Genomic DNA, 24,807 nt, shown 5'->3' on the forward strand with positions numbered 1-24,807 from the left:
TTTATGAGAGGTTAAGGTCAGTGAAATTAGACATCGGCACCAAATGCAGAGGCAGCTGGTCTTTTTGAAAGGCAGATCGTTAAAATAAACTCTTCCCTTTTAGCCTTTCTGGAAGACAATATATGCTTTCAAACATTCTACATGGTGTTATATTTACAGTGCATCATTTTTTATTTAATGACAGATGATATTTATTCCTGAACAAAGGCACTGCTTTGCAGATGTGCTTTGAAAACATTATGTTTTTCTTTTAAAACAAAAATTGTAAAATATTTTGAGCAGCAAGCAATACAAGCCTCGAGTAAACTGGAATATTGTGTGAATATTGAAATGTTATGGAATAGAGCTGATACAAGAATATAAAACCACATTATCATTCCGTGTGAATATTAATAATTCTTTATATTTGATTCCTTTAATCTAAATATTTAATCGCACTTCCAAGTTGTATACTTGGCAATGCATTTGATAAAATATTATTTGAACTGCACTGACGTTGTAACAAGATCATGATTTTCATACATTTAATTAACTGGTCTACAGTTCTGTGCATGGATCTCCTATATAATTAATTACAAATATCCGCGTAGGTATTTGATGATAGAAAGCTAACAGAATTTGTTAGCTGTGAACTTTCCACACTCAGACTTCAAACCTAATTAGCTTAAAGTGCATTTTTTTTTGCAATTAATGGTCTGCAGTGTGTCATTTCCTTCTACGTCTGAGGAAATGAGAAAATTCCATTCAGAATATTGAAAGCTGAGGATTAAAGGATGGTCCAACTAATATAAAGTTTTACAGTGCATTCTTTGACGTCTTCTGGAAATTCATATCCATTCTCAATGGAATTTCTATAGCTTTGCTTTGAAAGGAATGAAATGTGTGTGTGAAATTTCTGCCCTTCTGTGGCGCCAGATAATCTTAAACAGTGCTCTAGGTCAGATCTTTGTTGCAGAGTTCACAGTGAAACCCTCAGCTGGACTAGGGATGGGGGGAGGGGCTTGATGCATTTAGCTTTCAGCATTTACACCATTACAAGCTTTACCTTTTAAACCTTGAACATTTGGAAGTCATTTATCTGTACCACAACTCTGAAAAATGGTTGGCTGATTGAATCATGCCTGTTTCATGTGTTGTTTCTTCTGAAATCAACACTGCTGTCTACATCATCTCATAGTGCCCCATTCGCAAACCTTTGCTGCTCTAACTTAAAGCTTTCAAAGTGTGTAGTGCATTGCTGAGTTTTCTTGAATGTTCTGAGAATGCCAATTGTGAGAAAACTGCAAAAAAAGGTTTATTTTCAATAGAATTAGCAAACGTTCTGTGATTCTGGATATAGCACTTTATCACATCTTCGATACATCTCAAAGCACTTCACAGAATATACTGTAAACTGAATTGACTATATATTTTGTGGACGTTACTTTTGGAGGGAGGGATTTATTTGTGCTTAGCAAAGAGATGCCATTTCTGCACTGTGCAACACTTTTCCACTTACTGCTTTCAATATTAACAGTAAGTAAATAATTATTTGTGTACAGAGTCAGGATGGAATCAAAACTAGTGGAGAACATGGCTCTAAATCTTTTGGGAAGTTAGATAAGGAGGCTAAATGGACCAGCCAGTGGTTTATTGTATGACTTCTTACTATGTAGCTATAAGTTTACATGTATTGTACACAACAATCCCTAGGTAGCCCAATCAGTCGAACACCAATTTAGGACTAGAAAGTGGAATTGAATCCTAATTGTCGTCTTGCCTCAGATTGTAGCACTCATGTCTCTTAAGTTCCAAGATTAGAGGTTCAAGCCTCATGTTAGGACTTGAGCTAATTGTCTAGGCTGATAATTTCATTGCAGTATTTGGTGAGTGTTGTACTAGGCTATAGAGCTGAATCTATTTCACAGGTTTCATTGATAACCCATATGGGCCATCCATGCTAACTGTAATATTCCACCCAAAAAACAGAAGGTAATATTTAATGCGTTGAAGATTTTCTGTCAAAGCTAATGTTTTTTGAAAACTGTAATTAATTTGTTTAATCCTAATGGTTAAGTTGCTCAGAATATAACATCTGATTAAAATCATATTGTGTGGTTTAAGATGCCATGGAAATAATTCTATACTATTCTGTGGTCTGGTGCCCACACAAATGTGTTAAACCTTTCTGTGCCTCAAGGCAGTTTTACTTATAGTCACTGGTGCAAAGCACTTTTTACAACACCAAATAAATATTAAAGAGCCAATTTCAGTCTCTTTCAAGCGCACTTTAATGTTCTGCACTAGAAATTTGTATAGCTAGAATGGAAACTACCTGACTTGTCATATACAAATTATTAGGTTAATCTTTTCCCTAGAATGAAGGAATGTCATGAAAGTTTCTTAAAACAATACACATAGCAGAACTTAAGGACTTACTTGAGTGATCTGGAACAGGTGTAAGCCTTTTTGTTGCACTTAAAACAAAAACACATTACTTTGTAATCTTCTGTGAAGTATTTTGCAACGTACAGGTCACAGCAGGTGTACCACTTCAGCTGAATCAAAAATCCAGTTGGCAGCACCTCAGACGCCACTTTAATGCAGCCACTGCTCACTCCCAAACTGTACACCACTGGCAGCACATGCTGCTACAAATTGGGAGAGAAGGGCTTGAGCATGATCCAGTATTAGTGAAATATATATTTACCCTCACATCAGAGTCTATCTGACTTGCCTTAAATTTGTTGTCAAAATTTGTTTGCCTTTATTGAAGCTGCCATTTCCTCTTAACCCATTAATTCAATTCAATTCCAGGCAAGGCGAAACCTTGGGTAAGTTTCCTTACTCCACACGCCTAATAATAATCCCTCCAAAAACCAAAACCAATAATAAATTGGTCATTTTCAATCTACGATTGTTTGTGGGACATTGCTGTGCGTTCGCCCACAAATATACAGTGAATTCACTTTACAGTATATTCTGTGAAGCGCATTGGGACCTCTAGAAGACGTGAAAAGCGCTATATCAAATGCAAGGATTATTATTGGAGTCCTGTAGCTCAGTGGTTAGAGCACTCACTTTGCAAGTGAGAGACCTGGGTTCAATTCCAGGCAGGGCGAAACCTTGGGCAAGTTTCCTTACTCCACACGCCTAATAATAATCCCTCCAAAAAAACAAAATAATAATAAATTGGTCATTTTCAATCCATATGACTGTTTGTGGGACATTGCTGTGCGCAATTGGCTGCCGCATTCGCCCACAAATATAGTCAATTCACTTTACAGTGTGTCCTATGAAGCGCTTTGGGACGCCCTCCCGACGTGAAAAGCGCTATATCAAATGCAAGGATTATTATTATTATTATCACATTGAATTCTACAAACTAGAGATGATGAGATGGCATTGGTAATATGAATGATGTTAGTTTTCCTTTATGTATTAAGATTTGTGGATTAGTTAGGGGGTTGGTTGATCCTGATGATCAAAGTACAGGGTGTGATCTATCAGCTATGGGCAGTTTGCCCTAAATCCACTCTTGTTTTTCCTGTGGTTAGTTTGATTTGTAGATGCAAAGCATAAAAGCTATTCTGTTCAAACCCTTTGATTTTTCCTGTCATCTTCTACACCAGAATAAGTTGAAATTGAGGCACAATATTTTTATCTCTTCTGAGTTTGTAAGACCTTTATATATTAAAATTTATGACTGCACAGAATTGTGGAAAATTCCTAAGTAAAGAATTTTCCACAGTTTTGCATGATCTTACATTTAAACGTCTAAACAGTTTTAAAACGAATGAGACTAAATGGAATTCCTGGTCTATGGATGGGTTAATTATCTGGTCATCAGCAGAACAGCTTCAGACCTTATTCAGATATAATGCTAATTGGGTGGTTGTGTGAAGGATAAGCGGTATCACTTTTCTTTGGAATAAAATGAAGATGATAACATTACTTAAAATATATGTTGGACTTTGAATAGAAGAGGCTGGCAGGGTGCCAAAGGGCAGAGGAAAGTTTAGAGGCACATCACAAAATGCATTCAGGTTTTCAGTCTTAAACCCTGTGAGGTGTCAGGTTTTCAGTGTTAACCCCAATTATCAAGTGTAATGATAATTATCATTTATTCTTCTGAAGCTGCTACATCAGAGGCTCTCTGAAAATGTATTGGAAGCCCACACTGCTGTTATTTCTCTTTTTCATCTGCCTCAATTTAGTTTGCTTCAATTGGTAGCACTCTCACCTGTGAGTCAGAAGGTTGTGTGTTATCCTCCTCATACTCCTGGATTTCTCCACCATGTTCAACACAGTCGATCATGCCATCCTCATCCACCGTCTCTCCTCCATCATCCACCTCAGTAAGACTGCACTCACTTGGTTTGAATCCTAGCTTACAAACCACCAGTACTACATTTACGCAAATATTTTTTCTTCTTGCCCCTGCCCGGTCACTTGCAGGTTACCCCAAGGCTCCATCCTTGGCCCGCTTCTCTTCCTCATCTATATGCTCCCACTCGGAGATGTCATTTGCAGACACTGGGTTAACTTTCGCATGTATGCGGATGACACTCAACTTCTCTTCCTCCAGCTGCATCCCCAGTCCTCTGATGTTCTGTCAGCTTGAATGACAGACATCCAGGCCTGGATGAGCGCTAACTTCTTGCAGTTAAATGTCAACAAGGCAGAACCCATTGTATTTGGCTCCCGTCGATGACTTCTGTCCTCCGGTTCAGACCTCCTCAACCTGCCTGATCTGTCCTTGAAACTCTCTGAACCCGTGCACAATTTAAGTGTCAGGTTCAATCCCCAGTTATCCTTTCTCCCCCACATCCGGTCCCTGACTAGGACTGCTTTCCTCCACCTCTGCCACATTGTCCGTCTCGGACAATAGTTCACTCCACAAGCTGCCGAAGCGCTTATCCATGCCTTTGTCACCTCGCTGGTCTCCCCTCCTCCACTATTCACAAAATTAACTAATCCGAAACTCTGCGCCCGAATTTTCACCCGCACTAAACTCTGCACCCCGATTACCCCAAACCTTGCCAAACTCCACTGGCTCCCTGTCACAGAGCGGATCCACTTCAAAATCCTCACTCTGGTGTTTAAATCCCTTCACGCCTTGGTAAACCCCTATCTCTCCAACTTCCTCTCTCCTCACAGCACTACCTGCTGTCTCCGCTGTACTTGCTCCATTCTCCACCTTGACACTTGAGTCCTCCGCTCCACCATTGGCAGCTGTGCCTTCAGTCACTACGCCCTGAAGTATGGAACTCCCTCCCTCAATCCCTTCGCCTTGCTTCCTCTTTCCCTATATTCAGGTTGCACCTGAAGACCTTCCTCTTCTACCCTGCCTATGGTCACCTTCCCTCTCCTCCTGGCTCGGCATTGGGCTCCACCATTGTAAGCGCTCTGGGATGCTGCCCAGCGTGGATGGCCCTATATAAATGTAAGTTGTGTTTAGTGCTCTAGCATGGAATAACATTCCAAAATGTAGCAAGCTAGACATCCATTCACTTGAAGGTAATACTTAGAATCTGTTCTTGGCATTACACTGGCAGAAATTCATACCTCTGTACATTAGCTAATGGTCTTTTATCATTTGAGTGATCCTTTGAGAGCCACACAGGCAGTAACATTCATATGTAGCCTGAGGGTATGACCAGTCACTCAATCTTTAACCTAATTTTAGCCTGCTTCTATGATTCTTTTGTTTACCACAATGGATTTGAATGGTCCCTAGATTGCTGGAAAATCATGCAGGAAATCTATCCAATTCTCCCAACAACTTCCCCTGCTTCCTGTAGTACTACAAATGGCAGACTGAAAGGAAGCCAGGTTGAGACCTACATAATGGCATACAGTTGATTGGAGAGAATACTATTTATTGTATTTTGTACAGGCGGGTCTGCAGTACACTAGGGCACTGCTGATGACAGCCTAGCCAGTCTAACTCATCAGTAGGAATTGGAAGGGCAGGGGCATATACAGTGCCTCCAATGTAGTGTCCTGGAAAGCTTGACAGTGGCGGAGTCTGACCCCGAGCAATGGGGAGAGGTACAGAGTTTTGGGGGCATGGTGGCTGAAGGCACGGCCACCGATGGTGGAGCGGAGGGGACAAGGGACAAATAGGAGGCCGGAGTCAGCTAAGCGGAGGCAGTGAGCGGTGGAGTGAGGGTAGGCAAATCGGATAGGTAGGGAGGTGCGAGGCCATGAAGGGATGTTAAACCAAATGAGAGGATCTTGAAATTGATCACTGCATTGAGTTTTCATCACTGCAACATAATGGCGGCTGCTCAGGCTACAAAATCAGTGCAGAGGAGAGCAGCAAGAATAATTCTCAGTGTTAGAGGAATAAGTTATGACCAATGATTAGACTAACTAGGGCTCTTCATCCTTGAAAGAAGCCATACCTTATGAAGGTATAAAATATTCTGATTCAAATTGAAAGTAAACACAGACCAATGCTATCAGATATGCCAATGCATTAGAGCAAGAAAGAGACAGGCTCAGAGTTGCAAAGAACAATTTCAAGACAGTTACCAGGAAGTTTTTTTTTACCCAGAGGATAATTAATAACAGGAATCGGTTACTGAGATGGGTGGCTATGGCCAAGACTGGAATCATTTAAGAAACAGTTTGATGCTGTAATGGGAGGATGGTGTTCTGGAAGGATGAGATCAAACGGGCCAAAAGGCCTTCTTCATCTAAACCTTTCTTGTGAACCTATTCACTTCCATTTAGTGTCAGACTGCAGCCCAGGTTCTAAAAGGGTACCACATGTTTTTATTGCAGCTGTGAAGTTCAGCTACCGACTGTGGCAAATTACATCAAAATGTTAGTCTGCAATAAATGAGTGCCAATACATTGCCAAGTTTATAATATATTTCATATCAGGAGCATTCATGAATGCAAGAAAGCACAATTATATTTCAAAGGGGCTACTTAAATACATAAAATATCCCAGATACAGGGTAAATATGCAATCTTTTACAAAGAGGCAAGCTTGTTAAACTTGTTATACTTCTTGGAATATTCACATTCCATTTATGTAGAGTGAGAGCAGGAAGTTGAGATGCATTGGATAGTCATATCACTATGATGTCAATGGGTGAGGGGAGGTGAAGAGACAACAGTGGCCAGGCAGTTTCAATCATTCGCACAGATTAACCACCCTATACTGCTGATGGGATCGTCGACTCTTTTCAATTAGAAGATCAGTGTGGACAGCAACAGAAGTTTTAAAAGGTGGGAGCTGTGCTGACTGTGGTTGTCCTGCATCCCTGCAAAGAAATTCCCTGATGTCTGGTTTATACTGCTGGAAGTGATAACCAGTTCGTCCCAGCATCAAAGCGATTAGGAGCAGGAAGTCTGATTTAAATTTCCTCCTCTGAGATTGCATTAACCATGGATGAACATATTGCATCTAAGTACATGTGCAGAGCTCCACTTAATGGAGCATGCTGTTCCCAAACTGAGGATCATACCTAGGACTTTCCCACTCGAAATGGCTCAAACACAATTTATGCTGTGATTTTTATGCTGATTTGGCATTTTTGTGCACCAAATCAACATACAGAAGCACATTATAAACTAACTATTAGATTGGAGAGTAGTTATTGGGGTTGCAACAACACTTTTTAGGGCTGGTATAAGAAAAATTGCAGTGTGATACTTAATATTCCTTATTGCAAAACCTCCAGATTGAGTCCCCATTTGCAGTCATGTGCTGAATATGGTCATCAGAATAAACATCATAGTAAGATTAGCTTTGGTGTTAATTTACTTGCAGTAAATCACCAAACATTTGCATCTTTGTCTGTTCTGTACTGTTAAACAGTTTTTTTTTCTCTGTTGACAATTTTCTCCTCTTTTCCTGAGGGTGTTTGAATTGTTTGAATTGTGCCAGGAATCATTTGGTAACTTGGCCAAGTGGCCATTATTCGGCTACGAGCTTTGACAATGATTGTCGGCAGCTATTCAGTTGCACTGGCATTGAGGCCAGAACTGACTGTGACTTTATCTGATGCCCACACATGTGCAACTGCTGTCGGGGTTGCCAGGAACCTTGTCTTCCTGAGCTGGCTGTACCATCAAAGAGCTCTGTTAACTATTAAACATAAACAAATAATATTGTACTCCTAACAAGGATTGTTAGGGTTAAGTTTGAACTTTTGCATTCATATTTTGGAAGAATTTACAGTCACAAAGCAATAGGAAAATCACTATTGTTGCTGGCTTTAGCTAAATTGAACTTCTTGTATTTGGATGAGTTTCTAGTTTCAAAACATTGGCAGATGGATGCAGGTCCTTTTTATCTGGAAATGTATTTTGGGAGACCTGATGCTAGGAAGCTAGACTTTTAGTTTTCATGTGCTCCCGCATTCCGTTATGGAAAATCTATGTTGGACAATAGCATACTCATAGTAATCCATGTCTAGGATTGATAATGATAATTTCTGTGTCCTTTCTTGCCTAAGCAGTAATGAAGGGTAAAAATGGTCTAGTTTCTATACTTAAAATGCTCGGAATAAGAAGCTGTGTAGTCATAGCAAATAGCAAATTAGTAAGTACTGGAATTAAAAAGATTACATGTACTAGGATAATAGTGTAGAATAGCGCAGTCTAACCTTTTGTCTGCTGAGGGCTGGATGCCGCATCTCAGCAGGGAAGCTGAGGAACCCCTGTTATAGCGCCTTTTGATATAGTGCTGGCTCACTTATAGCTGTAAGCTGAACTCTATATTGGAAAAGAGAGAATTAAAGAGGTGATCTTTTTGAAGTTTTTCCATCAGAACAACGACAGTAGATAACCTGGACTTGAGAAGAAATCCACAACAAGTAGTTACAGTCTCAAGGTCAGAAGAGCTGGAGATGGTTTTGATTTAATGGCTTTACTGGTTGATGTGTGTAACAGTTCACCTCAGAAAGAAGTGAACTTCAAGAGCAAATTACATTGTGTTCAATGTGTTCAAATGTAAACTGTTTTGATGGCTTAATGCAGGGGTGGGCAATTATTTTGGCTGGCGGGCTACTTCACGAGTTTTGGCAAACTTCGCGGGCCACACACTTAATATAGAGGCAAATGCTTAATAATAGCTCAAAATCAAGGCTTACACTTGTACATGCATAAAATAAAGTCTATATAATTGATATTCATTAAAATTAGTTTAAATAAAAATAACTCATTGAGCAGACATTTATTCGATATTTATTCACTTATTCACATATTGATGAGAATGTGAGAAGCTCACTCAATGGGAAGAATGAAAGCACTGATGTGATGTGTGTTAACCAGACAATTGAAGTCAGGCATTGTCTCCGTTGTTGCAATGTGGAGTACTGCTGCAAGGTGGTCATCAGTCATCACAGATCTGTGTTTTGATTTATTGAATTTCATCAAAGAAAATGACTCCTCGCATATGTATGTTGATCCAAACAGCATAAGCATCCTCTGCGGATGAGCATTTATTTTTGGAAAGGTATATTCATTAAGAGAGGCATAAAAACTGGGAAGCGGCACTGATTTGAATTACTACGCAAGCAATGGATCACATTGCAGGTCAATAAGCTCGAGTTGGAGGTCAAATGGGGCTTTGTCAACATCAGATAAGAAAGGTGAAGACAGGTCATTTCAACCAAATTGAAATGTTGGAATCGGCGAGAAAATTCGGCATGTAAGCCAAGTAGTGACAAAATATTCTTTGTAAAGCTTTGATCGGAAACAGTAATCTGCTACAAAGTTGGAAGGTGGGCGAATGGGGCTTTGCCAACATCAAATAAGAAAGGTAAAGACAGGTCATTTCAATCAAATTGAAATGTTGGAAACGGCGAGAAAATTCGGCATATAAGCCAAGTAGTAACAAAATATTCTTTTTAAGGCTTTGATCGGAAACAGTAATCTGCTGCAAAGTTGGAAAGTGGGCGAACAGCCGGTTTCCTATCTGACACGATAAAACAACAACAACATGGATTTATATAGCGTCCTCCACGACGGATGGCGTCTCAGAGCGCTTCACAGTAACAGATCCCGGGGCCGAGCCAGGGGGAGGGGGAAGAAGGTGACCAAAGGCGCGGTTGAAAAGAAAGGTCTTCAGCCGAAACCTGAAATAGGAAGAGAGGGGGCGAGGCGAAGGGAGTGAGAAAGGGAGTTCCAGAGCCTCGGGGCATAGTGGCTGAAGGCATGGCCGCCAATGGTGGACTGGAGGATTCGGGGGACATGGAGGAGGCCAGACCCGGTGGAGCAAAGGCAAAGGGCACTGTTGTGAGGAGAGAGGAGGTCAGAGAGGTAGTGGGGTGCAGAGGAGTGGAGGGATTTGAAGAAGAGTGAGGATCCAAAAAGAAATAATTTTATCATAAATTACTTGACACTGCAATACAAATCATGCACAAAGGCCCCGTTCCATTGCAGTTTTGAATTCAGTTCATTCATGTGGCCCATGATATCAACGGCAAATGCGAAATCAGAGAGCCAATTCGCATCATTCAGCTGTGGGAAATCCGAATCGTTTTGTTTCATGCCCAAAAATTAATCAATCTCTGTTCTCAGTTCCCACACTGTTTTCAAGACCTTTCCTAAACTAGGCCATCTTACATTTGTGTGATACAGAACATCTGTTTGCTCAGATTCCAATTCCTCAAGCAGAGTTACAAATTGGTTTAATGTAGTTTAATCCTCTTGCTTGAATGTAGTTGACCACTTTCGTAACTGTGTCCACGACATTGCTTAGTTTTAGAACACTCTTACAGATGAGCTCTTGGTGGATAATGCAGTGTAGAAAAACAATATTCTTTTGCCCATCCCTGGCATAATGGGTAAAAGCACCATTTGAGGTACAGGAGGTTTACTGGATACATTGGAATGGTAACACAGTAGAAGTCAAATGTCTTTGGTTGAATGGGAGAGGGATAAAATTGGAAGAGAAAATGTTGCTCGTGGGGGAAAAAAGATTTATGCTGATTGTGATGGGGATTGAGGAATATGAGATAGAGGGAAAGAATAGTTAGGAAATGGGCCAGTTCTGCTTTTCAGTCATGTTCATATCGATATTGCTTAAACCTTGAGTGGTTTTGCCTGATATTGCTCACTTTGTTGTCAGATTCATTTTCTCTATTGGTGCAGTTCATAAATGGTGAGCTGCGCCTATGAGTCTTGTGAACTGCTTAATGGAAGTGGGCTGATTAAAGGCCAGCAAGTCTAGTGAGATTTAGAGTGCCAGCTTCACATTATCAGATTTCCACGTGTGTAAGTCATAATTTATGGGTTGCATATATTACTGTGAAAATGGAAGCTATGCCTTATTTACTTAGTCTTAATAATAGAAGACAAAAAATTCTCTCTGTCCCATTTTCTTGTGCTTCTTCCTGCTCTGATGTTGTACGCTGAATGAAGTTACTCTTAATATTTTAATAACCCGATGGAGCCTTTATTAATTTTACTAAATTAAAAGTATAGATATGTATAAGTTATAAGAGATGAAATATGGGGATGATGAGAACAAAGGGAAAGAATAATGTTAGAAAATAAAGTCAGCCATAATCCGTTTGCAACCAGATATCAGACTGTTTTATTATTATTCGTTCGTTATTCCCCAATATCCCGATGGGTCAGACCAAAGGCCGGTACAATCAACAGATCTTATAACAGAATAATACCACCGTAGATATCTTGAGTTCAACACTGTGTCTTTACAGCACACAAGCTTGATTCTTCATGCTTTCAGTCTTCTTGCTTTACAGCTTTCAATTTTCCATCTGATATCCTCAGTCTTAGTGTTTCCAGCTCTCAGTCTTCCATCTCCCATACCCTTGTCTCCTCAGCCCGGGACGGCCCCATCTCCCGTACCCTTGTCTCCGCGACCCGGGACGGCCCCATCTTCTTTTAAGTGACTGGTTATTTCTTATCAGTATCCCGGGATGGTACCACGGTCCTCTAGTTTAAGCAACTTGCTCGTTAGCTGCTATTCTTGAGGGTTGCCTTTTGTTGCTCTTGAGTGTTAATCATGAGTGTCAGTCCAGTTGGCCCCCACACTTACTTAAAAGTTAACCCGTTCGCAACATCTATTATGATTCTAACATTATACAAAAAGTCTATATTCTAACAGTCCCCACCTTGATACCGAATGTACGTGAGGTATCACAAAACTACAAAAAGAATATAATACAAAGTCAGAAAAATAATGCAAGGTTACACAACCTGATAGTACAAAAAGACAGATAATACAAAGTAAGAAAAATAGTACAAGGTCACACAACCTGAGATGGAGGATGGTACTTCCAGGAGGCAAACTCTCTTAATGAGCTTTCTCTCAAGTTTCACAGCTCAGTCATAACCAACAGGTTATTTCGAGCGACCACAGTCACAATTGAAATACAACAACATTGAATTACTGTCGGTCCCGGTCCCTCTCCTTACCTGGAGGTAATAGAGGATTTCCCACTGACTGTTCGAACACCTGAAAGTTACTCTCATCACTTACGCAATTTCCACATCGACACACAATATATCAAATTATTTGAATGTCGATAACAGCTCTGCCTGCACAGTGAATTGATTGGCATCAGGGTTGACTAAGAGGTTGATATTTTAACAAGAATTATATTTTGATTTCTGAAGCATATTGTAGATTGGCAATGAATTTATTGTGTGCTGACTGGTTTCATCGCAAAAGAGATTGATGAGAATATTTTTTTATTTTTGGTGGGGAGCTTGTTGCAATCCCCTTTGTCAAAAATACAAAACAGAATAATTATTTTGCATCTGATGTTGTCACTTTGCCCTCTCTGAAGTGTTTTAGACCCGAAATCAACCTGGTATTTATTACATTCTGGTCATAATTTCCATTTTACTCCTTCTGTTATTTGCTTCATTGATCTAACAACGTTTGAATGGTGATCACCTCAAAAAGAAGTGAAGAACTGGTTATCCTTGCGAATTGGCAAGATCAACAAACTGGATAATTAGGTATCACGAAAAATACAAAACGACTACAGATCTAACTAGAAAATTGTTCTCTCATGAATTAAATTGTCACTATAGTACAACACTGCCAGACCTTTTCATTCGCTGCCACTCTCTAACCTGTTTTCTCTCTCAGACTGTCTCCCTCTCTACCTCCCTCTCTCGCTTTCTCTCTTTCACTCTGCCTCTCTGAATCTCTCTTAGTTCTCTACATTTCATTGTATAACTATCCTTTTCTGACTCTGACTCAATTCTACAAAACAGTATAAAGACTTGCTAATGTGAAATTTACGTTCACGCAAAAATCATGTTTTCTCTTGCCTGCATAAATGCAAATAGATCAATTTTTTTGCTGATAATCTCACAGCCGGTGTCCACTCCATCTCCAGAGCCCAGTGTGATAAACAGACATGCAGATAATTGATGTGCAGATTACTGTATGTGCTACTGCAGTCAAATTTTATACTTGAGTCAAAAATAAGAACATTTAATTGCCTGCTATCTATAACATTCAGTGAATTGAATATGTATTTTTTAACCGCAGGATCTTTCCGACTGAAAGAGAACCTTTTTTTTAATGAATCTGATTCATGTACCCACCTGATCTCAAATGTTGCCAAAACCCTTTGGCTGTAGCTTTTTAATGGCTGATATACCTAATCCACATGACTTTTTATTTAGTTTCACAACTGAATGAGCAGGAGATATTTTACTAATAAAGAACAGAGCAGCAACTGATTTGCTCTAAGCTTTAGCTTCAAGCCCTGAAAATTATGAAAATCTATTGTTCTGAGTGTACTAGTTCAAACGATTGAGAGCCCAGCAATCCCCCATGCTTGAATAAATTATCCAGATGAGGGGAGAGTGGAATAACAAATGCATTCTTACTTTGCGTTCTGACTTCACCTGTGATCCACACACGGCCAAATGTATGGTTGGGTATAGAAAGCCTGTCTTGTTAAAATGTTTTTTTCTTCAGTTAATGTATCACATGATCCTTTGTTAGTACAAAACAAGAGAGGTTATAGAAAGCACAGTCTACAAGGTACTGTGATAGAAACAGTGCAGCTTCATGTTGCAGACTTTGTTGAGGGACTATTAAATGGTATCTGCCTTTTTATCATCACCATTTCTAATGCATTCCATTTGGGTAGTCCTGTCTCTGTTTACATCATGCAACATTCAACCATGAACAATATGGCTTAATTTTTAAATTAAAGACTGGTGCTTGCTGGGGATATTGAGACTTGAGACAAACGCATGAGAACAAATTTGAACTTGGCAATACTATTGTCTACTCATCTGGTCTGGAATTGGAGTTGCTGCAGAGGAATGCTGACCAAATATTTCTTCCCACAACTGTGCCATTTGGCAGATGTTTGCAGCAAGAATTTTTAACGTGCAGTTATGCTTTTACGTTTCGCCCACAAAATATACAGTCACTACACTTTATAGTATATTCTTTGAAGCGCTTTGAGACGTCTCAAAGATACTCTGAGTGCTATATCAAATGCAAGGATTATTATTATTTATACTGGATGTGTCCCTGGTAGAAAATTAGCCTCACGCTTGGTTGCTGTGGCTACAAACCCCACCATAATGATAGAATAGCTCTGTGGAATGAAATACTGTAAAGAAAGCAAATGATCCTCTTTCAAAACAATTTAGATTCTTTCCACTGGATTGATATTTATGGCAAGGTATTAAAAGACAGTCTTTGAATAAATACTGTAAAATGTTATCCTATCCAACAAACCCAAGTTTTGCATTGTTTGTTAATGTTTTACTTAGTACTTCCAATCCTTACCGATTTTACCAAAAAGACTACATTTTAGGATTTTATTGGCGAAAAATTCCACCTAGATCTAGCATTTCAGATCATTCAAAAATTGGCAATTGTTGAAGTCAGTCTTAGCTTTAAAGTAGTTTTTCTTAAAAGAACTTACCAAAACAGCTACAAAATTAAGAGTGTTTAATGCAACCCTTTTATAACACACTTCTTTATAGTGAGAATGTGGTTGTTTTCATTGCACATGTGCATAGCTTGTCTGCTGTGTTCTCTATGGTATGAAAATAGAGTAAATCTAAACCCGGGTGAAATTTCGACTCCATTATGTTTTAAAGTGAAGATTTACTTATGTAATCAAATGAGTGTTTCTGGTAAAACTTATCAAAGACTTAAGCAGGTAGGGAGTAAGAAGTCCTGTGAAGGTGGACAAAAAAAATTGGAAAGCTTAGATTTGGGGGGAAGTGAATGTAGTAGTCTGTTGTAGAAGCTGCTTTATTACATGTTTTTTAAAAGAAAAAAATAATTCAGTGTAACAATGCAACACTGTTCTCAGTTTCACATAAGCTGACTTGTGGTGCAACCAAGAGTCATTAATTTCTGAATTGTGGCTAGAAGGTGTTGGCATTCAACTCAAAAATGACTCCTGCTTTCCCATAATACTATTTTAAACCTGACCAACAATAGGAAGGGGGGGGGAGCAGTTAGGGAGTCATATTTGAAGGTTTCAGCAACAACAAATAATATTTCCATGCTTCTGTAATGAAAAGTGCAAATAACTGAAACAAGAAAGATAGGTTCATCATCACATTCAAACATTAACCTAACCTCTCCTGATACTGATCAACTAGCAGTGCATATCCAGCATGATCTGGTTATTGCCGTTTCCAGTATGCACTCACATTGTATTGTATTTCATCCGTGCGGGCAACTAAACTAGCATGGCTACATCATTACCAATTCAGGGGAACAAATTGATTCTTTTGCATATGTGTCAATCTAGCTATTTGCAGTTTTAAAGAGATACATACATATGCAGTATTTTGCTTGATGTAAGGTTTTCTTTGTGTTTATAAAGGTAAATTCCAAATGGATGCATTAATTTGCTTTGCTTCGCAATGCTTTACTAATCTAACTACATTATTTCTTTTAGCATTCAGTATGTAGTCATCTAGGTTTCCTGTTTTCTGTATGTTTTTATGCCGATGAACAAATCCCAGTCTCTTTAACAGCCAGTCTTAATACACAGTAGTATTCCTGCCTCAGACAGATAGTGACGTTTCATGTAAATAAATAGCTGGTTGATTGATTACATCGAGAGCTAATTGCGGGCAGCTGTAAATGCAGGAGTTTGTTGAACACAGAACCTATTTATACAACTGTGATTTTCACACATGCTCCTACTCTCAGGAGATTTCCACATCTACATTAAGAGGTCATCATTTCAATGCTTTTTTTTCACACAGTGGCATGTATGAGTTGCTGTTGGTCACGTTTATTGTACCTATACATTCTAGTTGAGCATCAGGATGACACTATTTTCCTCTGAGAGATTTTTTGCTGTAATGTGAGGCTTAATTGGTTAATAAGATATTTGTTGGATAATGTGATTTTCTATTTATTAGTCTCGCTAATTTTATGTCTTGTTTGAAACTTAAAGCAGCTGTTATATGCAGGATTCATTGTGGCAGTTTGAGTGGTATAATTTTGTAATGTTGCAATTGTACAGAATTTGGCAAGTGGAAACTTCTATTTGGGAATCAGCTACCACTTAATACAGTAATTTTGAATAAAATGTGCCATTTGCAGTCTGAACACACTTGCAAGGTGGTATGTGAAATGAATTTGGGTGTGATAGGTTCACTGCTGTATTTGTTACGGCACCTAAACCAGCTGATTCAACTGGGTTGTAGAGGTGCTCTCTTCAGAATGAAACATCAAAATAAAACAATTTTCAAAAATAATAACCTGTAGAATGGAAGAGGATATATTACAATCATAAACATTTAGAATAAATGTACCATACTGATCTTTGAGAATGTGAATGCAATTTTCTAGTGGATGACTCTTAAACGTTATATGTACATACAAAATATTTCCCACAACTCAATATTTAGTGGTCACATTAGAAGATTTTTTTCACACGGAGTGTGGAACACCTTACCGCAATTGGCTGTTGAAGTTGAGCATTTAAAAAAAATTGAATAAATAGTTGAGAAAAATAATGTGAAGGGGTCTGAGGAAAGATTAGAACAGATGGCTCCAGTGGGGAGCTAACACCAGAACAGATAAGATGGCCAAGTATCCTGCTGTACTGTAATCAAAAGCTGCGATACATGTTATGATAATAATAATCCTTATATTTGATTTAGCACCTTATCACGTCATTAAGACGACTCAAAGCGCTTCACAGAACAAACTGTAAAGTTAAATCACTATATTTCGTGGACAAAACACGGTAGCCAATTGTGCACAGCAGTTTGCTGAGCTTGTTACAAGCCAGGTATTACGGCAAAAAACAATTTCAACAGGCAGACAACATTTGCTACAATACCACTTAAGTTTTGGAACATGATGTGGAATTTAGTTGAACTGTATGGCTTTTTAGCGTATGTACTGAGGTAGAAATGTGAATTCCCATGTGATAGCTTATTCAGTGGTGCCAGTGAAGATTAAATTTGGGATGTTTCTGTCATGACTATGTGCAGACTACCAATCAGACCGCATGATGTGTTGCTGCGACAGAACTGTGAATGTTTTATGATTGTACACTGAGTTGCGTGAAATAGTTTTCATACACAGAGTCGTCCGTAAGAAGATTACATACATAATCGAGTCTATGTTGTATGAAATCAAAACGCTACAAAACTCATTGACTCAATTTCAAATTGCAATACATGTATCGCTTCAAAATGCTACTGGATCTTCCCAATTGGCTGAGGCCCCTTACCCATAGTCAAAATCGTACAAAAATGCTTATTTTAGAAAAAAGTTAGAACGTTAAGTTGAAAAGATAATAACAACAATAAATGGACTAGTATGCAAGTCCAAGATTGCTATTACAATTGCCACCAGCCCTTCAATTCTCTTAAGAACCATATCCTATTGAAGCGGTATTCTTTCCTGTGACTCTTCAGAAATCCGTGTTGCTAGACTGCCAGATTACTAACATTTTGCTGGCCTTTTTAATGAAATGTTGCCTGTTAGGGAAAGCTACTTTTGAGTTATTTTCAGGGATATTGCTAAGTACAATTTTTGTGGTTGTCATTTTTTAAAAGGAGTAAATGTGTGGTCACTTTTATCTCTGAAGTTGCAGTTGCATAAAGGAAAGACTTTCTGCTTAGAGCTTATTGAAAATGCTGCAACATAACATTAAAAATGCAAGAATTTCAGTTAATCCATGAGCTGCCAGACAAACAGAAGATGAAATATGTTTTTCAATTGCTGTGTAGGTCAAAATTTAACCAGACGTGCAACAATCCTCAACAACCTCATCAGTGCAGCTCATCAAGTCACCAAGTCATCTCTTAACTCTACTGCAAAAGTGACACTATCTTCTGCTTTTGGACTGAATTCTGGCTTCTCAACAAGAATTTTTTCTTGTATAAACTAATCCAGATCAGTGATTTCTCCCCAAATGGGCCCCTTCGGTTCCCAGACCTCCCAAAGGCCAAATTTAGTTTTGCTCCTGTGGTATGTAAAGCCATAGATTAGTGGTTCCTAAACCGGTGCCAGTGTATTCCATTCAGGGCTATTAGGCAGCGCATGAAATAACTTGCAAAGAAAAGAATCGTGCACAAAATTGAATACAATTGTATTTGTAACTTAAAATCATAATTGAAATTGTGTATATTTGTATTTGCTTACCATAATGATCATGTTACTTCATTGTAGGGCTGTCACATTGTTACATATGGTATTCAGAATGCTCAAATTCTATTACATTTCTGAATATTTGACAGTCATTACTAAAGTGGAGCCAGTCATAAGAAATATTTCTGCAGCCATTTTATACTCGTTTGGAGTGGATTTATGCTCGTGCTGTCAAGGATGGTTTAGGACAGACTCAAATTCCCTATTCAATGTATGAAATCTATATACTGATGCATGGCTTTTGAGTGCCTGGATATGTGAGTTTTGTAGCCAATGTAGCTCAGTAATAATAATAATTCTTGCATTTGATATATCGCCTTATCATGTCTTCGAGACGTCTCAAAGTGCTTCACAGAATATATTGTAAAGTGCAATGAGTCTGTATTTTGTGTGCAAAACATGACAGTCAATTGCAGATAGCAGTGTCCCACAAACAGCCGTGGATTGAGTGACCATATTTTTAAGGGTTTATTACCCCCAGAAAGTGATCTACCAATCGACTAACAAACGGTTCCTACTTACTGCTAGGTGAACAGAGGAGTGTGTGTGGAGTAAGCAAACTTGCCTAAGCTTTCACCCTGCCCAAGTACTCAAATGACAATGACATTATTAATAAGCTGCTGATCCGGAGTGCTCAGATAGTTTTGATGCCACTTCATCATTCTGTTATTGTGCTCTCCTCTTTACATCATGCCTCTGAGTCAGAAGAGTGTGTATTCAAGCCACATTTCAGGGCTTCGAACTCATATAGTCTACACTGACACTCCAATGCAGTGCTGAAATGTTGCCTCCTTAGGATTAGATGTTAAACCAACATCTGACCGTTCAAGGTAAAGATCCCATGACACTATCCAAAAAGAAAAGAGAATTTGTTCCTGGTGTCCTGGTGAACAATCGCCAAATCAGACTTTCACTTCATGGCTGCTTGTGGAACATTGCTATGTGCAAAATGCAAGTTTTTTAATAATTTATTTTACATTTGTTTAGGCTTCCTTGAATTCAATTTGTGTAGAAATTTTCTGAACCCGAAACTGTGTCAAGTTAATTTGAAACATTTGTGTTCTGCAATCAGTGCTTTTTATTGAATTTACATTGCATGAAACTAAGCCCATACAGGTCTTTCTACAGATTCAATAACAAATTTATTTGCATTTCCAGGGTTAATTACAACAACTTCACGAAAACTAGACCGAGAGCAGCAAGCAGAACACATCCTTGAGGTGAGTGCAGGCTATTTGCTTCCTTGGTTTTCGATCAAGAAACCTAGATTACGTAAATTAACATGGTGATATGAGAAATATAGGATAATTATTTTTCTGGATATTTATTTTGCTTAATTTCCAATGAGTTTATGTCAATCAGATTTGGAGGGTTTTATATATTGGACAGTTTTGTTTGTGCATCCTAGTAATTTACAAACTGTATCAGTCATTCATTAGCGACATTAATTCGTTCAGAAGAACGCATATGTAAGAGTACTTTATTTTTTATGAATACACATTAGAGAGGCCGAACTTGGAACAATTTTTCAAAATACCCGCAAGAGTACCAATGGAAGCAGATATGTCAGAGGTGTGTGTAGAGCTGAAGTCATCTTTATAATCTACCACAAAATACTCAGCTACAAGAAAAATAGCTGTTCCTTACAATCAGTCTGAAAAGGGATCATGAACAATGTCTCAATTTACCATTCTACTACATCTGCTTTATTCAGTGCTTCTGAAAATGGCTAGAGGCAGAAGTGTATGAAGGATTTCCAGGGTTAAACAAGGCTGACCTTGTAAGAGATATTGAATAAAGCTCAAATTTTGAGAGAAAATGAGACAAGAAAGGTATTCTGTATATGATAAAATATTTCACAATAACGATGCTTCATGGTCATAATTAGACTCTAATAATCCATCTGTATTATCAAGACTTTCATGGTCTAGTCTCTTGTCGTTGATTTTAACCATTTTTGTACTGGGCTCTTTAAATGAACATCTGATGGACTGGGCCTGAAACAATAATGGAATGTCATGTATTGTGGATAAGAACTCAGAGAGAAAGACAGAGACAGAGAGATAGGCAAACAGAGTGGGAAGAGACTCAGAAGAGCGAGAGACGGATTTGCACAGTGGTACTAAGGTGACGGTACTGTGAAACTCCCGATGGAACCATTTTTTGATTAGCACTGTAGCCAATTTGTATTTTTGCATAAGAATCAGTTATCCACACTGAATTCACATAGGGGCGTAGCTCAATTAGTGCGGAAAATCAGTTCTCTACTGTATTGTTTATCAGTAAAAGGAAATAGATCTATGTTTGAGCAGAACTGACCTTTGTTTAGTGAGTTTTGTGGAGTGAGCAATTCTGAATAAAACAGTCAATTGGGTAAGTAACCTACAGTTTGACCCTTTTATTGAATCCCGACTCAGTACTGTAATCTCCACTTACATTTTTCTCTTAGATCTCCAAAATCTTTTGACAGGGTGTGGCACAATGCATTTTCAAACAGACCCTATCTTATGACCTTCTATCCAATTTATGTTTGTGGCTATCTGATTTCTTCCCAAATTGATAGGGGAACATCAATCACGTTTCGTTCAATTCCTTGAAGAGTGGAATTTATTTCGTCTCTTGCAAGTTTAACCAACAACTGACGCCCACATCTTCTTTCAGTGTACTTTTTTTTACTTTATTTATCTGATGATCAATCTTAATTCTTCATTCATCAACATTCTTAGTTTCACTCCAACCTCTGATCCGAAATATAATAATAAATAACATTTGCATATGATTTGTTGAAAGATCTCAAAGTGCTTCTGAAAATTGAGTTACATTTGAAGAGTAGTGATTGTTATTTATGCAAACATGGCAGCGAATCTCAGCTGACAATATCCAATTTACAGCAGTGAAAAAATAACCAATTCACCTATGTAGTTTTGGCGAATTTGGATGAAATGAGGAATATTAATCAAGATAGGGAGAACTCCTTGCTCTTTGTGAAGTAATGCTATGGGAGCTTTAACATTTGCCTGGAAAGGCAGACTGGACTACCAGATGAGATAACTTTATGACTTACCCAAAGGATATTTCCCACAATCCAGCACTCTGACAATACTGTCAATGTCAAGTGTCAATGTGGATTATGATTCCAAGTGTGAATTGTTAAAGCAACCAAGGATCGATTTCCTTTTTCAAGTCAAATGTATATATTTTCCCTCAATAATTCTTAACTCTGTATCAAGTCCCAATTTGTCTGGTGCTTGAATATTGCTCCACAACATAGAGAAACTCCTTCCAGCAAGCATTCTTTTTCATCCATGGGTGGAATACAAGATAAGACATCATTTACTCACCTCTGGTAGCTTTATCCTCTCTCAATCCGTCACAATCTGTACCTCTTTTATCCATTCCATTACGGTCGATGATTTTTATGTTGTTATTTTCCCTATTTTCTTTGTTATTTTTCCCAGCTTGAACTGTACCACTGCATATGGTCTTGAATCTTGTTGCATTGTTGTTAAATTGAACTAAAAAATTATTGTTTGTCTCAAACCTTTAACTTCTTCTGAAGACTTCTCAAGAACGTCAAGATTCAAGATCCTTGCCTTCCTCGGTCTTGTCTTCCTACAATCTACAGGCATTCAAAACCAGAATGTTCCATTATTTGTCACTTTATTTCTTTATTTTATTTCAGTGAGGTTTCAGCCATTCTGCCTCCGCTTTCTGGAATTCCACCCTCCGACTTGCTCTCTCCCTCCTCTCTTTCAAAGCACGTCTGAAAATGTACCTCTTTGAGCACAGTTTCTGTCACCTTTCCCCACACCCCTTGGCTCCTACAGCCAGCTCAGTTGCTCATCGAACACTGTGAAGTGCTGTGAGACGTCCTCCCAATGTGAAATGTATTTAAATATCTATATAAATGTAAATTGAATTGCATTGTTTCAGCCTTGGTGGTGTGTAGTGCATTGGGCATGATCCTTTCAATTAAATTCTCAACAAAATTAAGTAGGTTTACTCTTTTCTAGGTGTAGTTATTTTACCCATTCTTGTGCTTTATTTTGATGTGAACAGACAGCTTGACTCTTCTCTCTGATTAGTTACAGACCAGTTCTGTGAGCTGATCTAAAAGTGACAGACTGTTGGTTGTTGCAGGCGCTAAGGTGTCATTCAAGTAATTGCTTAATCTATTCAGAAATCTGTTATGTTCTCAACAAACAATGTGTAGAACACTCTTTTATTTCAGCTCACCAGTTACAATATCAAACAGTTTAACCAAAAACCCTTTATCCAGTTCTCCATGCTTCCTGCTTTTCTACCTCCTGATCCCCTTCCATTGGTCCTAGTCAATTGGTCCTTATTGTCTTAATGAGTATCCAACAAAATCTATCAAAAAATAAAACAACATGTAAAATATGTTAACATTCTGTTATGCAATACAAATGTTCACCCATACCTTGCAAAATTGAAAATGGTAGCATTACAGTGTTGCATTAGTTCCTTTATATTGCATTTTTTCCCCTTTTCTCTTCCACTGAGGCATAGTTTCAAGAGCAGCTGACACTCCATTACCTTACTTAAATGGTTATTATTCATGTGTGAGACTTTGTAATGAATACCGGCAGCGTATTCGACTGCTGAAAGCACCACAGCTTGAGTATGATTCTCCCGTTGCCTGGTGTTCACACATAGGCACCAGTAACATGGGTTTTGTATACGGATAGGGAGCAGGAATCCTTGCTAATTTTTCCATTGCTAACCTGGGGCTTTAAATCATTTATAAAGCCTCTGGTGCAACTGAGCACAGACCAGGGCTCGAAGCTTGAACTAAATGACCAAGGCTCTCACTTGAATGAACTTGAGGAGCTATTTGGGAAAGCTTCAAAGGCTGTTTTAAATTAAGAAATTGACTTACCTGCACTTCATGCTATGTAAAGTCATCAAAAGACATGGAAATAGGGTTGAAGCTTATAGACATTAGTATAGTTGAGTAAATATTTTGTAAAACATTGTATTTGTTGTGAGCCTGGATCATGAAACTTTTGATGCGTGACAAAGTGAGGGGATGGATAAATTAGGAATTTAGCTGCCAGTGGGGGGAAGAGGGAACAATATTTGCAGGTGATTAGTGAGAAAGAGCATATATTTTCAGCATAAATGGCAGTGAAAATGGCAGTGACCAGAATGACTTATCAATTGGTAATTTTTTTTAGTACAAAGGAAAATTCCAACCTGACTTTTAAGAGATCCCATGTTACAACAAAAACATCTTATAATTAAACACCATTGAAATGCATTTAAGAGTTCTTCTGTGGTAAGGATAAACTGGAATAAAACCTTATCATTGAATGTTCTTTTAAGAAAATATGAGAATCTGTTTACTTCCATTATAAGTGTGTCTAGTTACGCCACTATGGCTCCTGAGAGGTTAATATTTTGTTTAGATGAGATCACTTCATGCATCAGGAAATACTGCTGGTGTTAAACACTTGAGTGCGTTGCAGGGTTTGGGTTGATTCGTAAGAGTGTTCGGTTTGGTTTTTCTCTTGACTCAAATATTTGAGAGACCCGGTGGCTCTATGCACCATTGTATTCTTCAAATTGTCCATATGATAGCTGAGTGCAGGGCACCATATGAAATGTGCATGATTAGACAGGAAATTCATTACCTTGAATAAAGCTTGCTTTCTTTGGCTTTGGATGGCCAAGTCATCCATTGTACAAGTGGTAAACGGATCATTCATTACTCCACAAAACTACAAATAAATCCACTGCTGGGAGTGATGGATTGGAATATTGCTTTCACATATTTTGGAATACATAATGGTTGAGGTGTTAATCCATTTCAAGACATTTTAAGCATTTTAGTTTCCAGACGAACAGTTGTTAGACAGGGAGAGTTAATATTCTTTTTTAAACTTTATTTTGCCTCATGGGTTCATGTTCATGGATTTTAAATTTGATTGTACCTTTTATGTTTTTCTCTCATTTTCAAGGTACAGTAAACCTCACGTAAGTTGTATCAGTTGGGACAAAACATTTAATATGACATTCAAAGTATGAATTATGTGAAACTTGCATAACTTATAGGACATTCAACAGGACTTGGACAGATGTACTACTTAGGCAATTATATGATTTATGCAGATTAAATTTATGTAAGTTTTATTGCATTAATAATCCTTGCATTTGATATAGCGCTTTTCACGTCTTCTAGACGTCTCAAA

At 38.3% G+C, this 24,807-nt stretch overlaps 1 protein-coding gene across 1 annotated transcript in view; it reads left to right on the forward strand.

The window, feature by feature from the left end:
* Nucleotides 1-24,807, forward strand: part of fat1a (FAT atypical cadherin 1a) — a 126,114-nt gene that overhangs the window by 42,029 nt on the left and 59,278 nt on the right. Inside the window, 1 exon segment of the mRNA XM_042342327.1 lies at nt 19,754-19,815. Within this exon segment, the coding sequence (XP_042198261.1) occupies nt 19,754-19,815 (62 nt within the window).

The sequence above is a fragment of the Callorhinchus milii genome, unplaced genomic scaffold, assembly GCF_018977255.1.
Source record: "Callorhinchus milii isolate IMCB2004 unplaced genomic scaffold, IMCB_Cmil_1.0 Scaffold1, whole genome shotgun sequence".
In the NCBI taxonomy this organism is placed as follows: domain Eukaryota; kingdom Metazoa; phylum Chordata; class Chondrichthyes; order Chimaeriformes; family Callorhinchidae; genus Callorhinchus; species Callorhinchus milii.